The following is a 16,738-nucleotide window of genomic DNA, read 5'->3' as shown; positions in this document are numbered from 1 at the left end:
TTCTGTTATCTTAGTGATCAAAACACCATTGGTTGTGGATGTTCTCAAAGTATAGTGGTCAGTGTAAAAACCAAGCAGAGTAAGTTCATGGATTTGTTACTTCTGTCATAAACATAAAGTTTTTCTCTGATACTGTTTTCAACTTTGAATGTTTATGATACTGAGACATGAGCCTTGAATGTGGAGAACTGGAAAATACTAAAAAAGGAATTAAGCAGGCATGCTCCACTGGATATGCAGTGTTAGTGTGCATGATTGACGGAGTACAAATTTGCTGAGAGAAAAACTCCATTCGAGGAATCAAATATAATGTGCAAGTGAGAAGACTGTATTGGTTTGGGCATATGATATGTATGGATGAAGACAGTAGTATATAAAGGTAATGATCACTTATAGTAGATGAAACCTGTGTGAGAGAAAGACATGGGATGAGGTAGTGAAGGCTCATCTCAAGATACTGAGACTCATGGAAGAGATGATAAACAGAGATGATTAGTGATATGCAGTACTCAACAGGATTCATCTCTTTATGCTTGCACATCATGGCTAAGGCTCTCAAAGCATAATATATATGAGGATCCATTACAACCGTTGGAAAAAACATCAACTAAATAACGAAATCAAAGAGAGGCTATCTTCATTACTTAGGAAAATAACTAGAGATGACGACAGAAAGAGAATCCAACAAGATCTAGGAAAATCGTACATGAAAGAATTTGAAACGGTGAAGACACGCCAGATTAAGAAGTTTATGAAACTCAAAGGTCAGAGAATGAAGACTGAAGTCCATCACCCACCTGTGAAAGCAGTGATTAATGTAAGTAGCCGACGTCTGGAAGACTCCGAAGAAGCCGTACTAAACAAAGGTCTCAACTTTGCGACAACCATCAAGCGCATTCCATACTTGGACATAATAGCCCCTATTGAAGAGATAGCCGTGAAAATACCAAAAGCTCAGGGAGATGAACTAAGGTGGAAGGTGAGACAGGTACTGGAAAAAGCAAAACTTCCCAAACCAAACATCACTAAGGAAGAAAAGTTCGCTATCAAAAAGCTACAAAGAGACAATTCCATCATAATACTCCCAGCAGACAAGGGAAATGCTACAGTGGTGATGAACAAGTCTGACTACTCCGAAAAATTGGCAAGTCTTATAAGTGATGGTAGCTACAGTAGAGTAAAGAAAGACCCAACTCTGAAAACAGAGAGGAAGTTGTCACAGATCTTGATCAAGAACAAGGATCACTTCACACCAATGAAGTACAGACAGCTGACTCAACACTACAGTAAACTACCACACATGTACGGTCTCCCTAAGATTCACAAGGAAGGTATTCCACTAAGACCTATAGTGAGCTGTAGAGGTTCAGCATGTCATCCACTGAGCCGCTTCCCTGTGGATATAATCAGTCCATTAGCAGGAAAGTCAACATCATACGTGAAGAATTCCACCCACTTCACAGAATTGATCAAGGATACCCCCATTGAACCCAACCAGATGGTGAGTCTAGATGTGATAAGTCTATTCACCAACGTCCCAACTGGTGAAGCACTATCGGTGATTCAAGAAAAGCTAGTGACAGACACTCATCTAAAAGAACGCACTAGTATACCAATAACAAACTTGATGGAAATGTTGACTTTCTGTGTAGAAACTACCTACTTCAGTATGGACACTGATATATATCGACAAGAAGATGGTTTAGCTATGGGTTCGCCATTATCACCGATAATAGTCAATATATACATGGAATACTTCGAGAATTTGGCTTTAGGATCAACACCACTAAAACCAACCCTATGGCTGTGATACGTTGATGACACCTTTATTCTCTGGCCCCACCAGCAAGATGTCCAAATGCTGTTAGATCATGTGAACTGAATAAATCCATCCATACAGTTCACCATGGAAAAGGAACAGAACAATCAGCTGGCATTCCTGGATGTATTAATAACACGCACCGAGTATGGATTCAGAACATCCGTATATCGCAAGCCAACCTTCACTGGACGATACCTTAACTTCAATTCCCACCATCCATACAGTGTAAAGAGAGGAATTGCTCAGTGCCTAAAACATCGAGCAAAGAATATAAGTAGCGATCGTGATACCCACCACGAAGAAATGATCGAGCTCAGTAACAATCTATTAAGAAACAACTACCCCAAGAACATACTATCTACTCCAATTATGAAGAAAAGAGAGGATGAAACCAATAAACTATCTACAGTCTGTCTACCCTATGTGAAAGGCCTCTCCAAAAAGATACAAAAGATATGCGGCCCATATGACATCAGGGCAGTATTCAAGAGCAATACAGCACTTCGCAAATATCTCCTTTGGGTAAAACCACCAACAGAAGAGAATATGACCAAAAACTGCATGTACTCCATCCCATGCAGCTGTGGTAGGTTATACAAAGGCGAAACATGTCGCCCCCTCAAAATAAGGGTAGAAGAACATCGCAAAGCTGTGACACGAGAAGATATTGATAAATCAGGTATAGCTGATCATGTATGGCAAAATGGAGACCACCTCTCCCTGTGGGATGAAGTTAAAATAAAATAATAGACAGGGAACAACACTGGAAAATACGAAAACTAAAAGAAGCAGCACATATGCTAGGACACAACAACCTCCTAAGCAGACCGAGTGCAGATATGAATAGCATATGGGAACCGGTATTGAGGAAGGATAGAAAAATAATAGATTTATAAGCCTTAAAATTCACTCCATAATTGCCCACGGGCATATGGCATAGTGGTTAAGAGCGCGGGCTACTAACCCCAAGATTCCGAGTTCGATTCACAGCAGCGACCTGATTAATAACAGTAATAATAATAATAATAATATAATAATAGTAACATCGTTAGGAATGAGGACCCAGTTTCGAAATTTCCCCAAGACACCTAACGAAGGCTGGAGGGTATATCAGCCGAAACATTGTGTTAACAACAAACAAGATGAGGACAAATATCCGTCAAATGTAAATAATGCAAATAATTCCTCATCTCTTAAATATAGAACTGCATAATATATATGTACACTATGCACCTAAGTCTTCTCATCTTCTATCCAGACAACTGGTTCCTCCTTCAAGCCACCTCCATTCTCCTCATTCTGACAACTGATGACCCCCACCCCACTCTTCTTAGTATCCATCTTAAACTCTCATCTCCATTTGTAACTTTTGATCCCTGCCACTTCCTACTGACACTCATTCTTCATTCTTGTCCTCCAGGACTACATTCCTTTCCTTATTGGTTTCCATTTTTCACACTTACCTCACACACAACCTCGACTCCACCTCTATCATCCTATCCTCATATCCCACTCACAATCTCTAACTCTATATCCAGCATCCCATCCCCTCAGTCTCTTCTACTTGGAACCTTAATCCCACCCTTCATCACCCTATCACTCATCCCCCCCTATCACTGCTCAATCTACTACATTTGTCTGCTCTTGTAAGAAACTGATATAGAACCTGCTACTATATACCATACCATTGCCATCTCTGTACTACTGATCACCACTCTTCTCCTCTATACTACTCTCAATCAACCTCCATTCCTCATTCTCAATTGTACCCCACTCATACTGGTTACTTCCACCCTTGTTCACCATTCTCTACATTTATCTTCTATATACTGCTGACCTCATTAACCTCATGTTTATATCCACCTCACTCTCCTTTGTCACTCTTACAGCCTTATCCTCCATCCTTCATTATTCTCCTGTAACCTTCTCTCTTCCATTTATTTCTTGGACATGTTACCATGCATGTATGTTCTGGTACCTTGTCATCACCATATTCACCTCTTGAGTCCCATTCCAGTCCTTCCCACCCATTGATACAAAATAAATAGTTGCCATAAATCTTTCCACATACAACAACCTGTTTCTGCCAACCTCTACAGTCATACTTTAACATCTTAACTCCTTGTTTAAAGCATCCACTCTATCTCTTCTCTTCCCTGTTAGTTGAACAACTCTTCAGTCTTGTAAATTACAAGGGAACTTCATTAGTGTTGATGCTCTGAAAATAACACCCAGTAAACTCTGTAAAGTGGTCGGCATTAGGAAAGGTACCCATATATAGAAATTGTGCTAAAAGTGACTTTTAAGCAAGATGTGGTTCTCTGGCTTGCTAATATGTATTCTCCATGGAAAGCAGGCACAAAATGACAGTGATGGTAGCAGTGGCAGCAATGATGATGATCATCATCTCTATGATGATAGTGCATGTCTGTTTTGAGGAAGATATATATATTGTTTAAGAATTTATATGTCAGAAAAAAATAGACTCTCTTACATTTGTCAATAGAGCAGGTATAATAATCAAAAGGTACAGTATTGTAGATCCATTACAACTAATCTTACCATTTAGTTTTACTCTGGGAATTAAACTGGATATTGAATAACAGCAGAGTCAAGAAATATTCTGTGTTCTTCAGATCTGGTAAGTATGGGGAAAAAAATATCTGTTTTGAGGAAACTAAAAAATGAAATTAATAATGTAATACAATTCATGAAGTTTAGCAAAATGTAGGCAAAACTTTACAAAAAGTTTTCACCTATAGATTTTCACAAATTTATTCCCTTAAACACCTCTGTTTTTTTGTATTTTAGTTTGACATTAAAATTCCCTTATTTACAGCCTTTCTGCAGCCTTTCTTCTGAAACTCTATGTATTGCTAAGTGAATTTTGCCAACATCTTCAAAATCTAAATGGTAGTCTGATGAAATTCTTGGATACAAGGATTATATTTGTTAGGATTTGAAAATTTGTATTGGATATTTTCTTCCAGTGTTAAAGATTGCAACACTAACAGAATTTATTGAAAATTTTCCCATTTTTATGCATCACTAAAGAATAAAATATCTTCATGCAAGTATTTATGTAAATAATCTGATTTCCTTTTATACAGATCCACCTAAAACAATAGAAATCAAGGCTGATGAACCCTTTCTTGAGGGTTCCAAAGGCATTTTGCATTGTAAAGCAATAAATGGATATCCAGAAAAGTACAGCTACAGGTGGGATCCAAATAACAACACCTCACAAAATTTCACACTTCCTCAACTCAAACGAACACACAATAATAAGGTTTGCACTTGTTATGCTTCTAACATGTGCAATAAGAAAAGAGAATTACATAAAACACATTGGATCAATGTAGAATGTAAGTTGAAATGTTATAATTCTATTATAAATCTGTGAAATAATTTGTTATTTACGTTCAAAAAAAAAAAATACTGTGATATTTTCATTTTCATCTTTGTTAATTTTGTTTTTTAACAGAAAATTTTTACTTAATTGATTTTCTTTGTTTTTCCAAAATAACACGTTTCATAAAATTACAAATTGTAGATTGTGGCTTACCAAAATTATTTCAAAATATTAAGTTTTAAACAGCACACAGCTGGATATACTGGAAACAGGTTTTTCTATATCACATACCAATGGTCTCTAACATTAGCAAAACTTTGAATAGTGTCTGATTAGAAATGCCTACCTTTTAGAAACCATCTAATTTTTTGAATTGCAAGTTTCTGATCAGTCTACTCTCTCATAACATGTGTTAATATAACAATCTCTGAACCACATTCTTGTGTGCCTCAAAATTTCTGCACTGTATATTGATCACATAAACATTATAATGTTTGTTTTTTCAAACAACATACTGTCATACATATTATACCCCATTTTATCCCTGCTCAACTTTCCATGTACAGGGATGCTGTCAATAAGGTGAGGGTTGGCAATGAGTATAGTGAAAAATTCCTGGTAGAAATAAGGATTCACCAAGGATCAGTCCTCAGACCCCCTCTTGTTCATCATAGTCCTTTTGGCAATAACAGAGGAATTTAAGACAGGCTGCCCCTGGAGCTCCTCTATGCTGATGACCTTGCTCTAATTGCTGAGTCACTACCAGAACTAGAGAAGAAGTTTCAGGTGTGGAGGCAAGGTCTAGAATCAAAGGGCCTTAGTCAATCTAGCAAAAACCAAAGTCTTAGTAAGTAGGAAAGCAGACAAATCACAAATCCCTAGAAAAGGCATATGTAGAAACTCCAGAAGATGTACCCAATGTAAGCTATAATCACAGAAGAGGTGCAGCAGTATCAAAGGAACGTTAACAGGAAAGATAGTTTTTGTGTGTGGCAAATGCACAGGTGCAATAAACACCAAAGATGTACTGAAAACAGATTCCATCACATGCCAGGGGTAAAAATTAGAAGTAGTTGATAGCTTCCTATACCTAGGCGACCAAGTCAGTAGTGGGCGTGGATGTTCTGAGAGCATAGCTGTTAATATAAGAACAGGCTGGATAAAGTTCAGAGAGCTCTTACCTCTGCTAGTAAGAAAGGGCCTCTCACTCAGAGTGAAAGGTAGACTGTATGATGCCTGTTTGCTAACAGCTATGCCACATGGCAGTGAAACATGGGCTGTGACTGCTGAGGACATGCATAGGCTTGAAAGAAATGAAGCTAGTATGCTCCACTGGATGTGTAATGTCAATGACAGAGCGTAAGTGCCCTAAGAGAAATTTTGGACATAAAAAGCATCAGATGTGGTGTGCAAGAAAGACAGCATCAGATGTGGCATGCCCTGGTATGGTCATGTGTTGCATATGGATGAGGACAGCTTTGCAAAGACGGGCACACCCTAACAGTGGAGGGAACTTGTGGAAGAGGTAGACCCAGGAAGACATGGGATAAAGTGGTGAAGCATGACCTTCAAATGTTGAGCCTCACAGAGGCAATGACAAGTAATTGAGACCTTTGGAGGCATGCTGTACTTGAGAAGACCCGGCAAGCCAAGTGAGATCATAGTCATGGCCGATGCCGTAACTAGCACATTTAAAAGCACACTTCAATCATTGAATAATATGCCATGCTTGTGAAGACCTCTGGAACTGAGTGAAATTGTAGTCGTGGCCCATGCCAGTACTGCCTGACTGGCACCCATGCCGGTGGCATGTAAAAATCACCATTCAAGCATGGCCAATGTCAGCGCCGCCTGACTGGCACCCGTGCTGGTCGCACTTAGAAAGCACCATTTGAATGTGACTGATGCCAGTGCTGCCAGACTGGTACCCATGCTGGTGGCATGTAAAAAGCACCATTTGAGCATGGCCGATGCCATTGCCACCTGACTGGTTTCCATATCAGTAGCATGTAAAAAGCACCATTCAAGCATGGCCAATACTAGTTCTGCCTGACTGGCACCTGTGCCAGTGGTACGTAAAAAGCACTGTTCGAGCATGGTTGATGCCAATGTGACCTGACTGACACCCGTGTTGGTGGCATGTAAAAAGCACCATTTGAGTGTAGTCAATGCCAGTGCCACCTGAGTGGCACCTGTGCTGGTGGTGTATAAAAAGCACCATTTGAGCATGGCCGATGCCATTGCCACCTGACCGGCACCCATGCTGGTGGCACATAAAAAGCACCATTTGAGCATGGCCAATGCTATTGCCTCTTGATTGGCTCTCAGAGTGGTTGGCATTAGGAAGGGCATCCAGCTGTTGAAACCTTGCCAGAACAGATTGGAGCCTGGTGCAGTCTCCCTGCTTGCCAGTCTTCAGTCAAACTGTCCAACCCATACTAGCATGGAAAGCAGACGATAAACAATGATGATGATGATGATGATGAAGGAGGAAAGGCCAAGTTGATTTCAGTGACATATGAACTCCTGACATACAAAATGTAAGCAAATACAAGGTGTTTCATCTGAACAATGAAGAAAAGGGTCTTTATCTTATAACATATTATCTAAAATCAAAGTGGTGAATTTACAACTGGAACATTGAATTGAATGCTTCATGGTATTTTTTCCTACTCACTGCTCTTTGAAATCAAACTCCTGTGAAATCAACTTTGCTTTCATTCTTTCAAGATCAATAATAATGTACAAATCCAGGACAGTGTATTGATGTCATCACTTTGCCTATAATGACACTTGTATCAAACTGTATCAGCTTTACTTTTCTGTTGCACATCATTATTGCATAGAATTAGGAGACTTCCATGGAAGGGCAACTACTAGTCTTCCATGAAAACTGACCCAGGCTTGTGTCTTGGAGAACTTGCCAACTCAGAAACTCATGGCCAACCATAATTAAAGGAGGCTCGAAAAACTTTATTATATAAACATTTATATATATCATCATCATCATCATGTCGTTCAAAGTTCATTCTTCTTGCAGTGGGTTGGATGGTTTGACATGGAATTGGCCAGCAGGCCAGACTCCATTTCACTGTACTCATTGGTTCATGTATGATTCATGTATAGTTCTTGTTTTATTTAATGGTTGCCAAATACTCAAAGTTTATTATTATTGAGCTGCTGTAGTAAAATTTACTTCAGTAAGCATTACGAAATGCCTACTAAAGTAAATTCTATTAATAGAGACTATTGATTGAATGTGTAGTGAGGCACAAGAAGCCAGCACCATTTTGTACGAGATCTCACCGGTAGCCATTACCATGTCTGAGACAGGAGCAAGATCTCAACTGCAACCATTTGCCATGCGTGAGACGACAGCGAGACTCTCATCGGCAACGACTATATAAGCAGGAGCATTAAGATATTCACCCTCTTTTCTCCTTCTCACTTATGCTGAGAAACACTGCGAAGCAGGCAGCTCACAGCGGACTCTTAACCCGCTCTAATCTCACCTGTTATCTTCAGAAGTAATGAACCACACGTGAACACAGCTATAACAAACCATGCACTGTCATGGAAATGGTCACTGGGAATGAGCCACATGAACGAGAACTAAAATAAATGATTATTGAATCGCATCTGCTTGTAAGCTTCTTCTTCGAGTTCCAGATCCTTAAGACTACAGAAAATAATTATAATGGGAGAAGGTGATGCTCCACAGGTATCATGAATCTTCAGTTGCTTTATAAAATGGTGACCCTGACAGAAAAAGGATTTCAGCAGCCACAAGCTTTATCGTGTAGATGTCTCAACCGAACTACAGACTGGTGGTTTTTGCTCACTCTCAACTAAAAAAATCAATGGCCACAACTCCAGCCATCCATCAATTTCCAACAAGCCGACCATCAACTTCCAGTCATTGTTCCTGTCTACTGCAATATTCGGATTGCCTCACATGTTGAAAAACAAAGTTACCAGTTCGCCCTCCATTTTCTGATGACTTCTTAAACAAAAAAAAAACAAGCACACAAACATTTTTTTCAGCAGACTGCAACACACGTTTGGCACCCCAAAACAAAAAATTTTTTTCTTTCATTGCTGCACACAGTACACGAACAATTCAAAGATTTTGCTAAGGAAAAAATTTTTTTTCTTACACACATGTTACTATTCCAGCAACACTTTGTCGATTCTTTGGTCCTTTTCTTTTCCCTCCTCTGTAGGGAAAGAAAAACGAGTCTTCTCAACTTACCTGCATACTCTGGTGATGCCACGCTTTGGTTCGCTCAGTTGGATGCATATTTTTCACCATAGCGGACAAGATCATAGAGTTCACTGTGCAACTGACACCTCACCGTACCTGTTCAGACCCCGTAGTAGCTTTCTCTACTACCACAAAGTCTTCTCCCTCATCACATGACATTTTGGAGAGAGTCGTTGCATTAGCATGTCACATGGACACATTGTGGCAAGAACATGCCAGCTCTCGTCGTCCTCACAGCAGAAGCCATTCTAAGTCATGGTTGTCTAGTTCTATTCCAACGGTTTCCAATCTCTGCTGGTACCATGTGACATTCAAGGACAAAGCCCGTCGATGCATCCAGCTCTGTTCAGTCAAGCTGTCAGAAAACTAGTTATGAAAGATTTAGGCACATCAAATTCTTCCCACAATTTTTCATCTCATCGTGCATTCTATGTGTCTAACAAATCGATCATGGTTGACACCAGATCCAGCTGTTCTATTTGGCCTTTTGCATCTTACTTCAGACAAGCTGAAGCAATCTGCAATTAACCTACACGCAGTGAATCTATCGCTGAGAAAAACTTACGGTCAGGTTTCATTACACCTAGATCTCAACCTTCAAAGGGATTTTAGGTGGGTTTTTGTTAAAGCAGATCTACCATACCCCATTCTGGGTGCGCACTTCTTAAACCACTTTCACTTATTAGCAGATGTCAGGCAACAGAGACTCGTGGACGATTCTGCATCTTCGTTTACACCTACTTGGGTAACTACTAATGCTGTTCTCAGCCCATCATTTTTTGTTGCCACTCCTAGTGACCAGTTCCACTTCCTTTGGCTTCTTTCCCATTATATCACTACTACTAGACCACCCGTCTTTTCACGTCCACAGCGACTCGCTCCTGATTGGCTCAAAAAGTCTTGACCTAAGTTCGAGCATATGCTTTAACTCAGCCTTATTCACCCCTCCATCCGCCCTTGGGCATCTCCTCAACATTTGGCATGGAAGGGAATTCTGACTTTCACGCAGTGGGGGATTACAGACATTTGAATGTGGTCACTGTTCCTGATCACTATCTTATAAGGAATCTCCAGTATTTTTCTTCAAACTTGCATGGTTGTACTATTTTTTCCAAGGTTGACCTCATCCAAGCTTATCATCATATTCCAATGAACCCTGACGACATTCCCAAAACTGCCATTCCCACCTCCTTTGAAAGTTTCAAGTTCCTATTTATGAGCTTCGGTTTGCGGAATGTAATGAGTACATTCCAGAGGTTTATCGATGAAGTTGTCCATGGACTTGATTTTGTGTTCGCTTACATCGATGATTTGATCATAGCTAGCAACACGTGTGAAAATCACCTCCAACACTTATCTCAACAGCATCTTCGCATCTACAATCTGTGAATCAACCCCAATAAGTGTGTTATCAGACAGACCTCTTCAGAATTCCTAGGTCATTATATCGACTCTAATGGTATCCGACCTCTCTCCTCCAAAGTCAATGCAATTCAGTGCATCTCACCTCCCACTTCTCTACACCAACTGTGTCACTTCTTGGGAATTATCAACTTTTACAGGAGGTTCATACATAAATGTGCAGACAAGTTACTTCCCTTGACTCAACTACTGAAAGCAAATACAAAAACAAATTCTCCTATCACACTAGGCATTATCTTCTTTTGAGTCAATCAAGAAGGAAATAGCTTCTGTTCCTTTGCTTGCACATCCAGTTCCTGATGCTCATCTCTCTTTAACAGTTGATGCATCGGATTCTGCTTTTGGTGCTGTTTTGCAACATACCGTCGACAATCAAACTCAACCTTTGGCATTTTTCACATCAATTACAGCCAGCTGAACGTTGTTACAGTACGTTTGATCATGAACTCTGAGCAATCTACTTGTCAGTTCATCATTTTCAACATCAACTCGAGGGCAAGGATTTTGTGATTTATACTGATCACAAGCCTCTTATGTTTGCTCTGTCATCTAAATCAGACAGACACTCGCCTCATGCTTTTCATCACCTGGACTACATTTCCCAGATCATGAGTGATATTTGGCATATACCTGGAACAGAGAATGTGCCTGATGATGCATTATCTCATTTCCTTGTATGTTCTCTTTCGTCTCCTGCTGCAATTGATTTAACTGCCATTGCGCAGGATCAGCCAGCTCTGGACACATTGGATCTAATTTCCACCAAGTTGTCCTGTTGCAAGTTTGCCTATCTTCCACTTCCATCTGCTCAAGGCACAATCTTTTGTGACACAGCTACTGGTTCCCCCAGGCCATTTGTATCTGAGAACCACCTGCGTTCAGTTTTTGATGCCTTGCATTCACTGTCACATCCTGGCATCACTGCCTCGGTTAAGCTTATTACAGCTCAGTTTTTCTGGCCTAATATGCACTACATGATCACCACTTGGGCACACTCTTGTGTGAAATGCCAGCGTTCTAAAATCCACAGGCATAAATGCTTAGGATCTGCCTATAATATATATATATCTAAAACTAAAATACTTGGTATGTTCATTGGGTCTAATTTTATTGTTTGCGTTATATGATTGAAATTGTAGCAGTGTTGGTACAGGAAGTGCAGTTGTATACAGAAAGTATTTAAAGCTTGTAGTAATCATAGTTTAATGTTTAATTATTGCTGTTGTTTATGCACAAAGAATTTCCAACAATGATTGGCATCACTTCCTAATGCCAACAATGATTGACATTAGGAAGGGAATCCAGCTATAAACACCATACCAAAAGAGATAGTGAAGTTTAGTGCAGTCCTCCAGTTTGCCAGCTCCCATTGAACCATTCAATTCACACCAGCATAGAAAACGATCATCATCACCATCTTGTCTTTTTGTATATCATGAGCTACGTTGTTCAATAAACCCTCTCTTTTTCCAGACATTTAGATTTGATTTGAGATCCATGATAATTCTAGCAGACTGAATGGCCATTCAATACTTCACTCCTTGGTTCAAATGTTTTAACTACTTCTCTAATTGTAGATTTCTTTTCCAGCTTCAGAAAAAGGAGTTTATTGTGACATGGAAAGATAGGAAATTATGAAAAATGTACAGATATCAGGTCATCCTATAAGTTCTATCTGAATTTTGAATAAAGAAAACAAGTGGTCAAATGTTATATTTAATTGGAATTTAATCATCAATGTACTTTCCTTGATTATCTATGACTTCCTTCCATCTATTTACAAGCTTTTTAATCCCATCAATGTAAAACTCTTTTGGTTTCAAAGCAAAGAACTCTGAAATGTCAGTTTTGACCTCCTCCCGGCTTGCGAAAGTTATGTCCCCCAAATGATTCTGCAAACTACGAAACAAATGGTAGTCTAGAGGAGCGAGGTTGAGAGAATAAGGTGGATGAAGAATTTTTTCCCACCCAAGCTCTTCTATCTTCTGTAATGTGATCTTTGCAGTGTGGGGTCGTGCATTGTCCTGATGAAACATCACTCCTTTTCGATTCACTAAAGCAGGTCTTTTTTTTCTTCAAAGCTTCGTTCAAATGTTCTAATTGCTGACAGTAGACTTGAGCAGTGATTGTTGCATTAGGTGGGAACAATTCAAGGTGAATTGCTCCTTTGCAATCCCACCAGATAGAGAGAAGAACCTTTTTTCCATGAAGTTCCCTTCTCGATTGTAGTTGAGCTTTTTCCCTTTTACCAAGCCACTCTTTATGACGTTTAACATTTGAATAGAAGATCCATTTTCCGTCACCAGTCTATCCAAAGTCACCAAGTCTATCCAAAAAGGGTGAAATGAGTGTGCAAGAATGGAGAGAAGAGCAGATGTCAACTTGGGATTTGCAGTTGCTTTCGGACAATTCATGAGGCACCTGTTTTCCAAGTTTAGGAACCTTTCCAAGTTGTTGAAAATAATGATGTACAGTTGTATGGTTTGAACTAAGCTTTATTGCCAATTCTTCAACTGATAATGCAGGGTTTTCTTCAAGTAATGCCTCAACGAGCTTATCATCAAACTCAACTGGACGTCCTGTTCGATCATCTTCAAGGCTGAAATCTCCACTTCTGAATTTTGTAAACCATCTTCTGCAAGTTCTTTCATTCAAGCATTCTTTCCCATACTGAGTGTATGTTTCGAGTCACTTTGGCTGCAAAGTTTCCTTTTTTGTACTCATAAAGCATTATGTGCCTCAAATGCTCTTTGGGTACTTCCATGTTAGAAAGGGTTTTAATCAAAGAAATTTTAATTCTATTATTCTGTAAAATAATATTTAATTAGTTTAAATGTACACAAATGCATAAAAATAATTTTTTATTCCATTAGATATTCTAAAATACTATTAAATTTCATTCAGTTCTAAAAAAGGTAAAATCGGACAGAACTTATGGGATGACCTGATATATAAAAATATACAGTGAAAGAAAATGAATAACTCGTTAAAAGATGAATGCATTTATTCAGTTTTCATTATTTATCATTGAACCCACTGGCCTTGAATTCCTGTACCAAAAATATATGACTATATCCTACCAACCTAGTATTTTTTCTACCACATATTTGTGTTTAGCCCTGTTACTTGTACATTCTTTCTGCACTAATCAATAATCATTTTATGTTACTGCTATAACTTGTGTTCTTCAAGAAGGTATTACTGTGAGTTTTATCAATTTTTTTGAGTGAGGTTTGGGGGAAATATGCTACATTGGAAACCAGCTAACTGAGCCAATTAAATATTTAATTTTTAGTAATAAAACAGAGCGTCAGAATGGCTTTGATTAGCGCCATCAAAGTTATTATGAAAGCATATTACCTAACAGGTGAAGATAGCATGGTAGATTCTATTTCTGTATAAAATGTACAGCCTATATATGAAAGGTAGTCTCAGATTGCAGAGGAAGGGGTGTAGTAGCTCCTAATGCTTATGTTTGAATTTGTAATAACAATGATTTTCCATTTATTTCAAACTTACAGAGGTCTTGAGTCTAAATATAATCTCGATAAACTTACTGTAGGATTAGCTAATCATGGGGATTATCTGATCTGTTTGTTGGATGAAGTTTGGTAGCTATTAGTTGATGAAGCCAATAGTTAAGCTGTGTATATCAAATCAGCTACTCCCAATAACTGTTATGCAATGAACTTTTACCCAGTAATTGTGTGAATGAAGATAATTCTGTTGTTGATAAAGATGATAAAATCTACAAATTGAGAGAGATGATAAATTCTACAAATCTCATCTTGTGTTATGTATATTTTTGAAAAACTGAAATTTTATTACAAATCATAACAAAATCTCTCACATGAAGAGAGTTGATCAACTCAAAGAAATTCTCTGTCAAAAAGATAATATATCAAAGATAAACACATCATATTTTGACTATAATTGTGAGAATAAATATCATCATCATCATCATGTAACATCTGTTTTCCATGCTGGCATGGGCTAAACAGTTTGAAAGGAGCAGGCAAGCCAGAAGATTGCACCAGACTTCACTGTTTGTTTTGGTATGGTTTTTACAGCTGGATACCCTTCCTAACACCAACCACCTTACAGAGAGGATAGTGCATTTTGCATGGCATCAGCACCAGCAAGTTCTGTTTTGGCATGGTTTTTACAGCCTGATGCCCCTCCAAACAACAATCTCTTTACAGTGTGGATTGGATGCTTTTTACATGGCACAAGCCAGGGTCACAAGTGACTAACAAGAAAAAGATCCTCTGAGAGCAGGGTGCATTGGAGACGGTGGCCTTGTGCCAAGCAATGAAAGTTTACAGTGTGACAGAGGGACAGTAACAAGTATGTTGCTGTAGAGATATATGGTTATCCAGTCAGAGAGAGAGACCAAGAAATAGAGAGGGAGAGAGAGAGAGAGAGAGAGAGAGAGAGAGAGAGAGAGAAAGAGAGAGAGAGAGTGATCAAGAATGATAAAAAGAGTGGAAGAGATTGAGAGTGCATGAAAGAAAAGGATTGGAGAAAGCATGAGAGAGAGAGAGAGAGAGAAAGAGAGAGATGGTGGTAAAGTGCCAAGGCATGTACTCAAAATATGGGGATCAGAATATAAATAGGAAGATAGAATATTGCCAAGAGTGCATGAGTAGAGGGTAAGGACTTCACATGCATGCAAAGAGAGGGAGGTGGGGAATGCAGTGACTGTGAAACTCGAGTATATTGAGAATGTGGGGGACAACAGGATAGCAATGATGCAGTGAGGACAGGACTGGGAAGCGAGAGATAAGCATAGATTCTTGTTTATTTGCACTGGAGGTGATAACCATTGGAAAATTTGGCAACGACAGAAAACAAAAGAAGTGATTTAAAAGTTATCTCATTACAAATTAAACATAATTCATATTTGTTACATCATTGGCATCCCAGTCAAAATGCTTAGCAGTATTTCATTTGCATTTACATTTTAAGTTCAAATTCTGTAGACTTTGAGCATTGGGGTCAATGTAATCAAGGAGCTCTCACTCCAAAATTTCAGGTTTTGTGCCTATAGTAGAAAGGATTATATTTATTACATTTTTTTCCAATTGAATTTGCTAGTATTTTTTTCAGTTTATTTCTGTGATTTTCATGTAAATGGCTGGTGCTGGGTAGGAACTGCATACCTTGCAGAGTGTTAGGATTCAAAGAATTAAACATATTTCATAACAATTAATAGCAAAATGTTTCATAAAGTTTCTTTAAAATGTTTCTGTGTGTGATTTTTAATAGTTTTATTTAATTATTTATTTATAGATGAACCTGATATTACTGCATCAGAGGATGTGACATTAATTGAGAATCAAGCATCCATTGTAAACTGTTCTGCAAAAGGAAACCCTATCCCAGAAGTGAGGTTGGAATGTAGAAATCACAGTTTTCCTTCAAACTCCCCATTTACTTTTAATCGTAGAAATATCAGTGATGTTTTCTGTGTTGCCAATGCAAAGAGCACAAAGCATGGAAATCTGACATCTCGGAAAAAAATTAATATCCTGTTGAAATGTATGTAAATATAAATACTTCCTCCTCCTCCTCCTACTCCTACTACTACTCCTACTACTACTGCCATCATCAAATATCTTTTGCATCAATTCTTAGACCGAGTGGCATATTGTGTACTTGAGCAAAACACATCGTTTTACATTTCTCTAGTATACTCAGCTGAAAATGTGTACCAGCTGACAGCTGGCACAGCCCTCTCTCTCTTTAGCCAACACCTCCTTGATGATCTGCTGGGTAAAGGGTAGGTACACTGAGAGGGCATTTATGTCTCCTTGTGATTGCATAAGTGTCTAAAGCAATTTGTAAAAGAATAGTTCATGCTACCAGGTCATACATG

The 16,738-nt window shown here is 38.7% G+C and overlaps 2 protein-coding genes across 3 annotated transcripts in view; both read left to right on the top strand.

The window, feature by feature from the left end:
- Positions 1 to 16,738, top strand: part of LOC106880794 (neural cell adhesion molecule L1.1-like) — a 537,440-nt gene that overhangs the window by 145,201 nt on the left and 375,501 nt on the right. The window lies entirely within an intron of this gene.
- The window catches only part of LOC106874055 (uncharacterized), a 122,182-nt gene that overhangs the window by 29,052 nt on the left and 76,392 nt on the right, over positions 1 to 16,738 (top strand). The window contains exons 5-6 of the mRNA XM_089352676.1: positions 4,933 to 5,187; positions 16,153 to 16,401. Coding sequence (XP_089208802.1) covers positions 4,933 to 5,187; positions 16,153 to 16,401 — 504 coding nt within the window. The remainder of the gene's footprint in view (positions 1 to 4,932; positions 5,188 to 16,152; positions 16,402 to 16,738) is intronic.

This window comes from Octopus bimaculoides, chromosome 5 (assembly GCF_046866305.1).
Source record: "Octopus bimaculoides isolate indiv1 chromosome 5, ASM4686630v1, whole genome shotgun sequence".
Taxonomy (NCBI): domain Eukaryota; kingdom Metazoa; phylum Mollusca; class Cephalopoda; order Octopoda; family Octopodidae; genus Octopus; species Octopus bimaculoides.
This window is presented reverse-complemented; position numbering and strand designations above follow the sequence as displayed.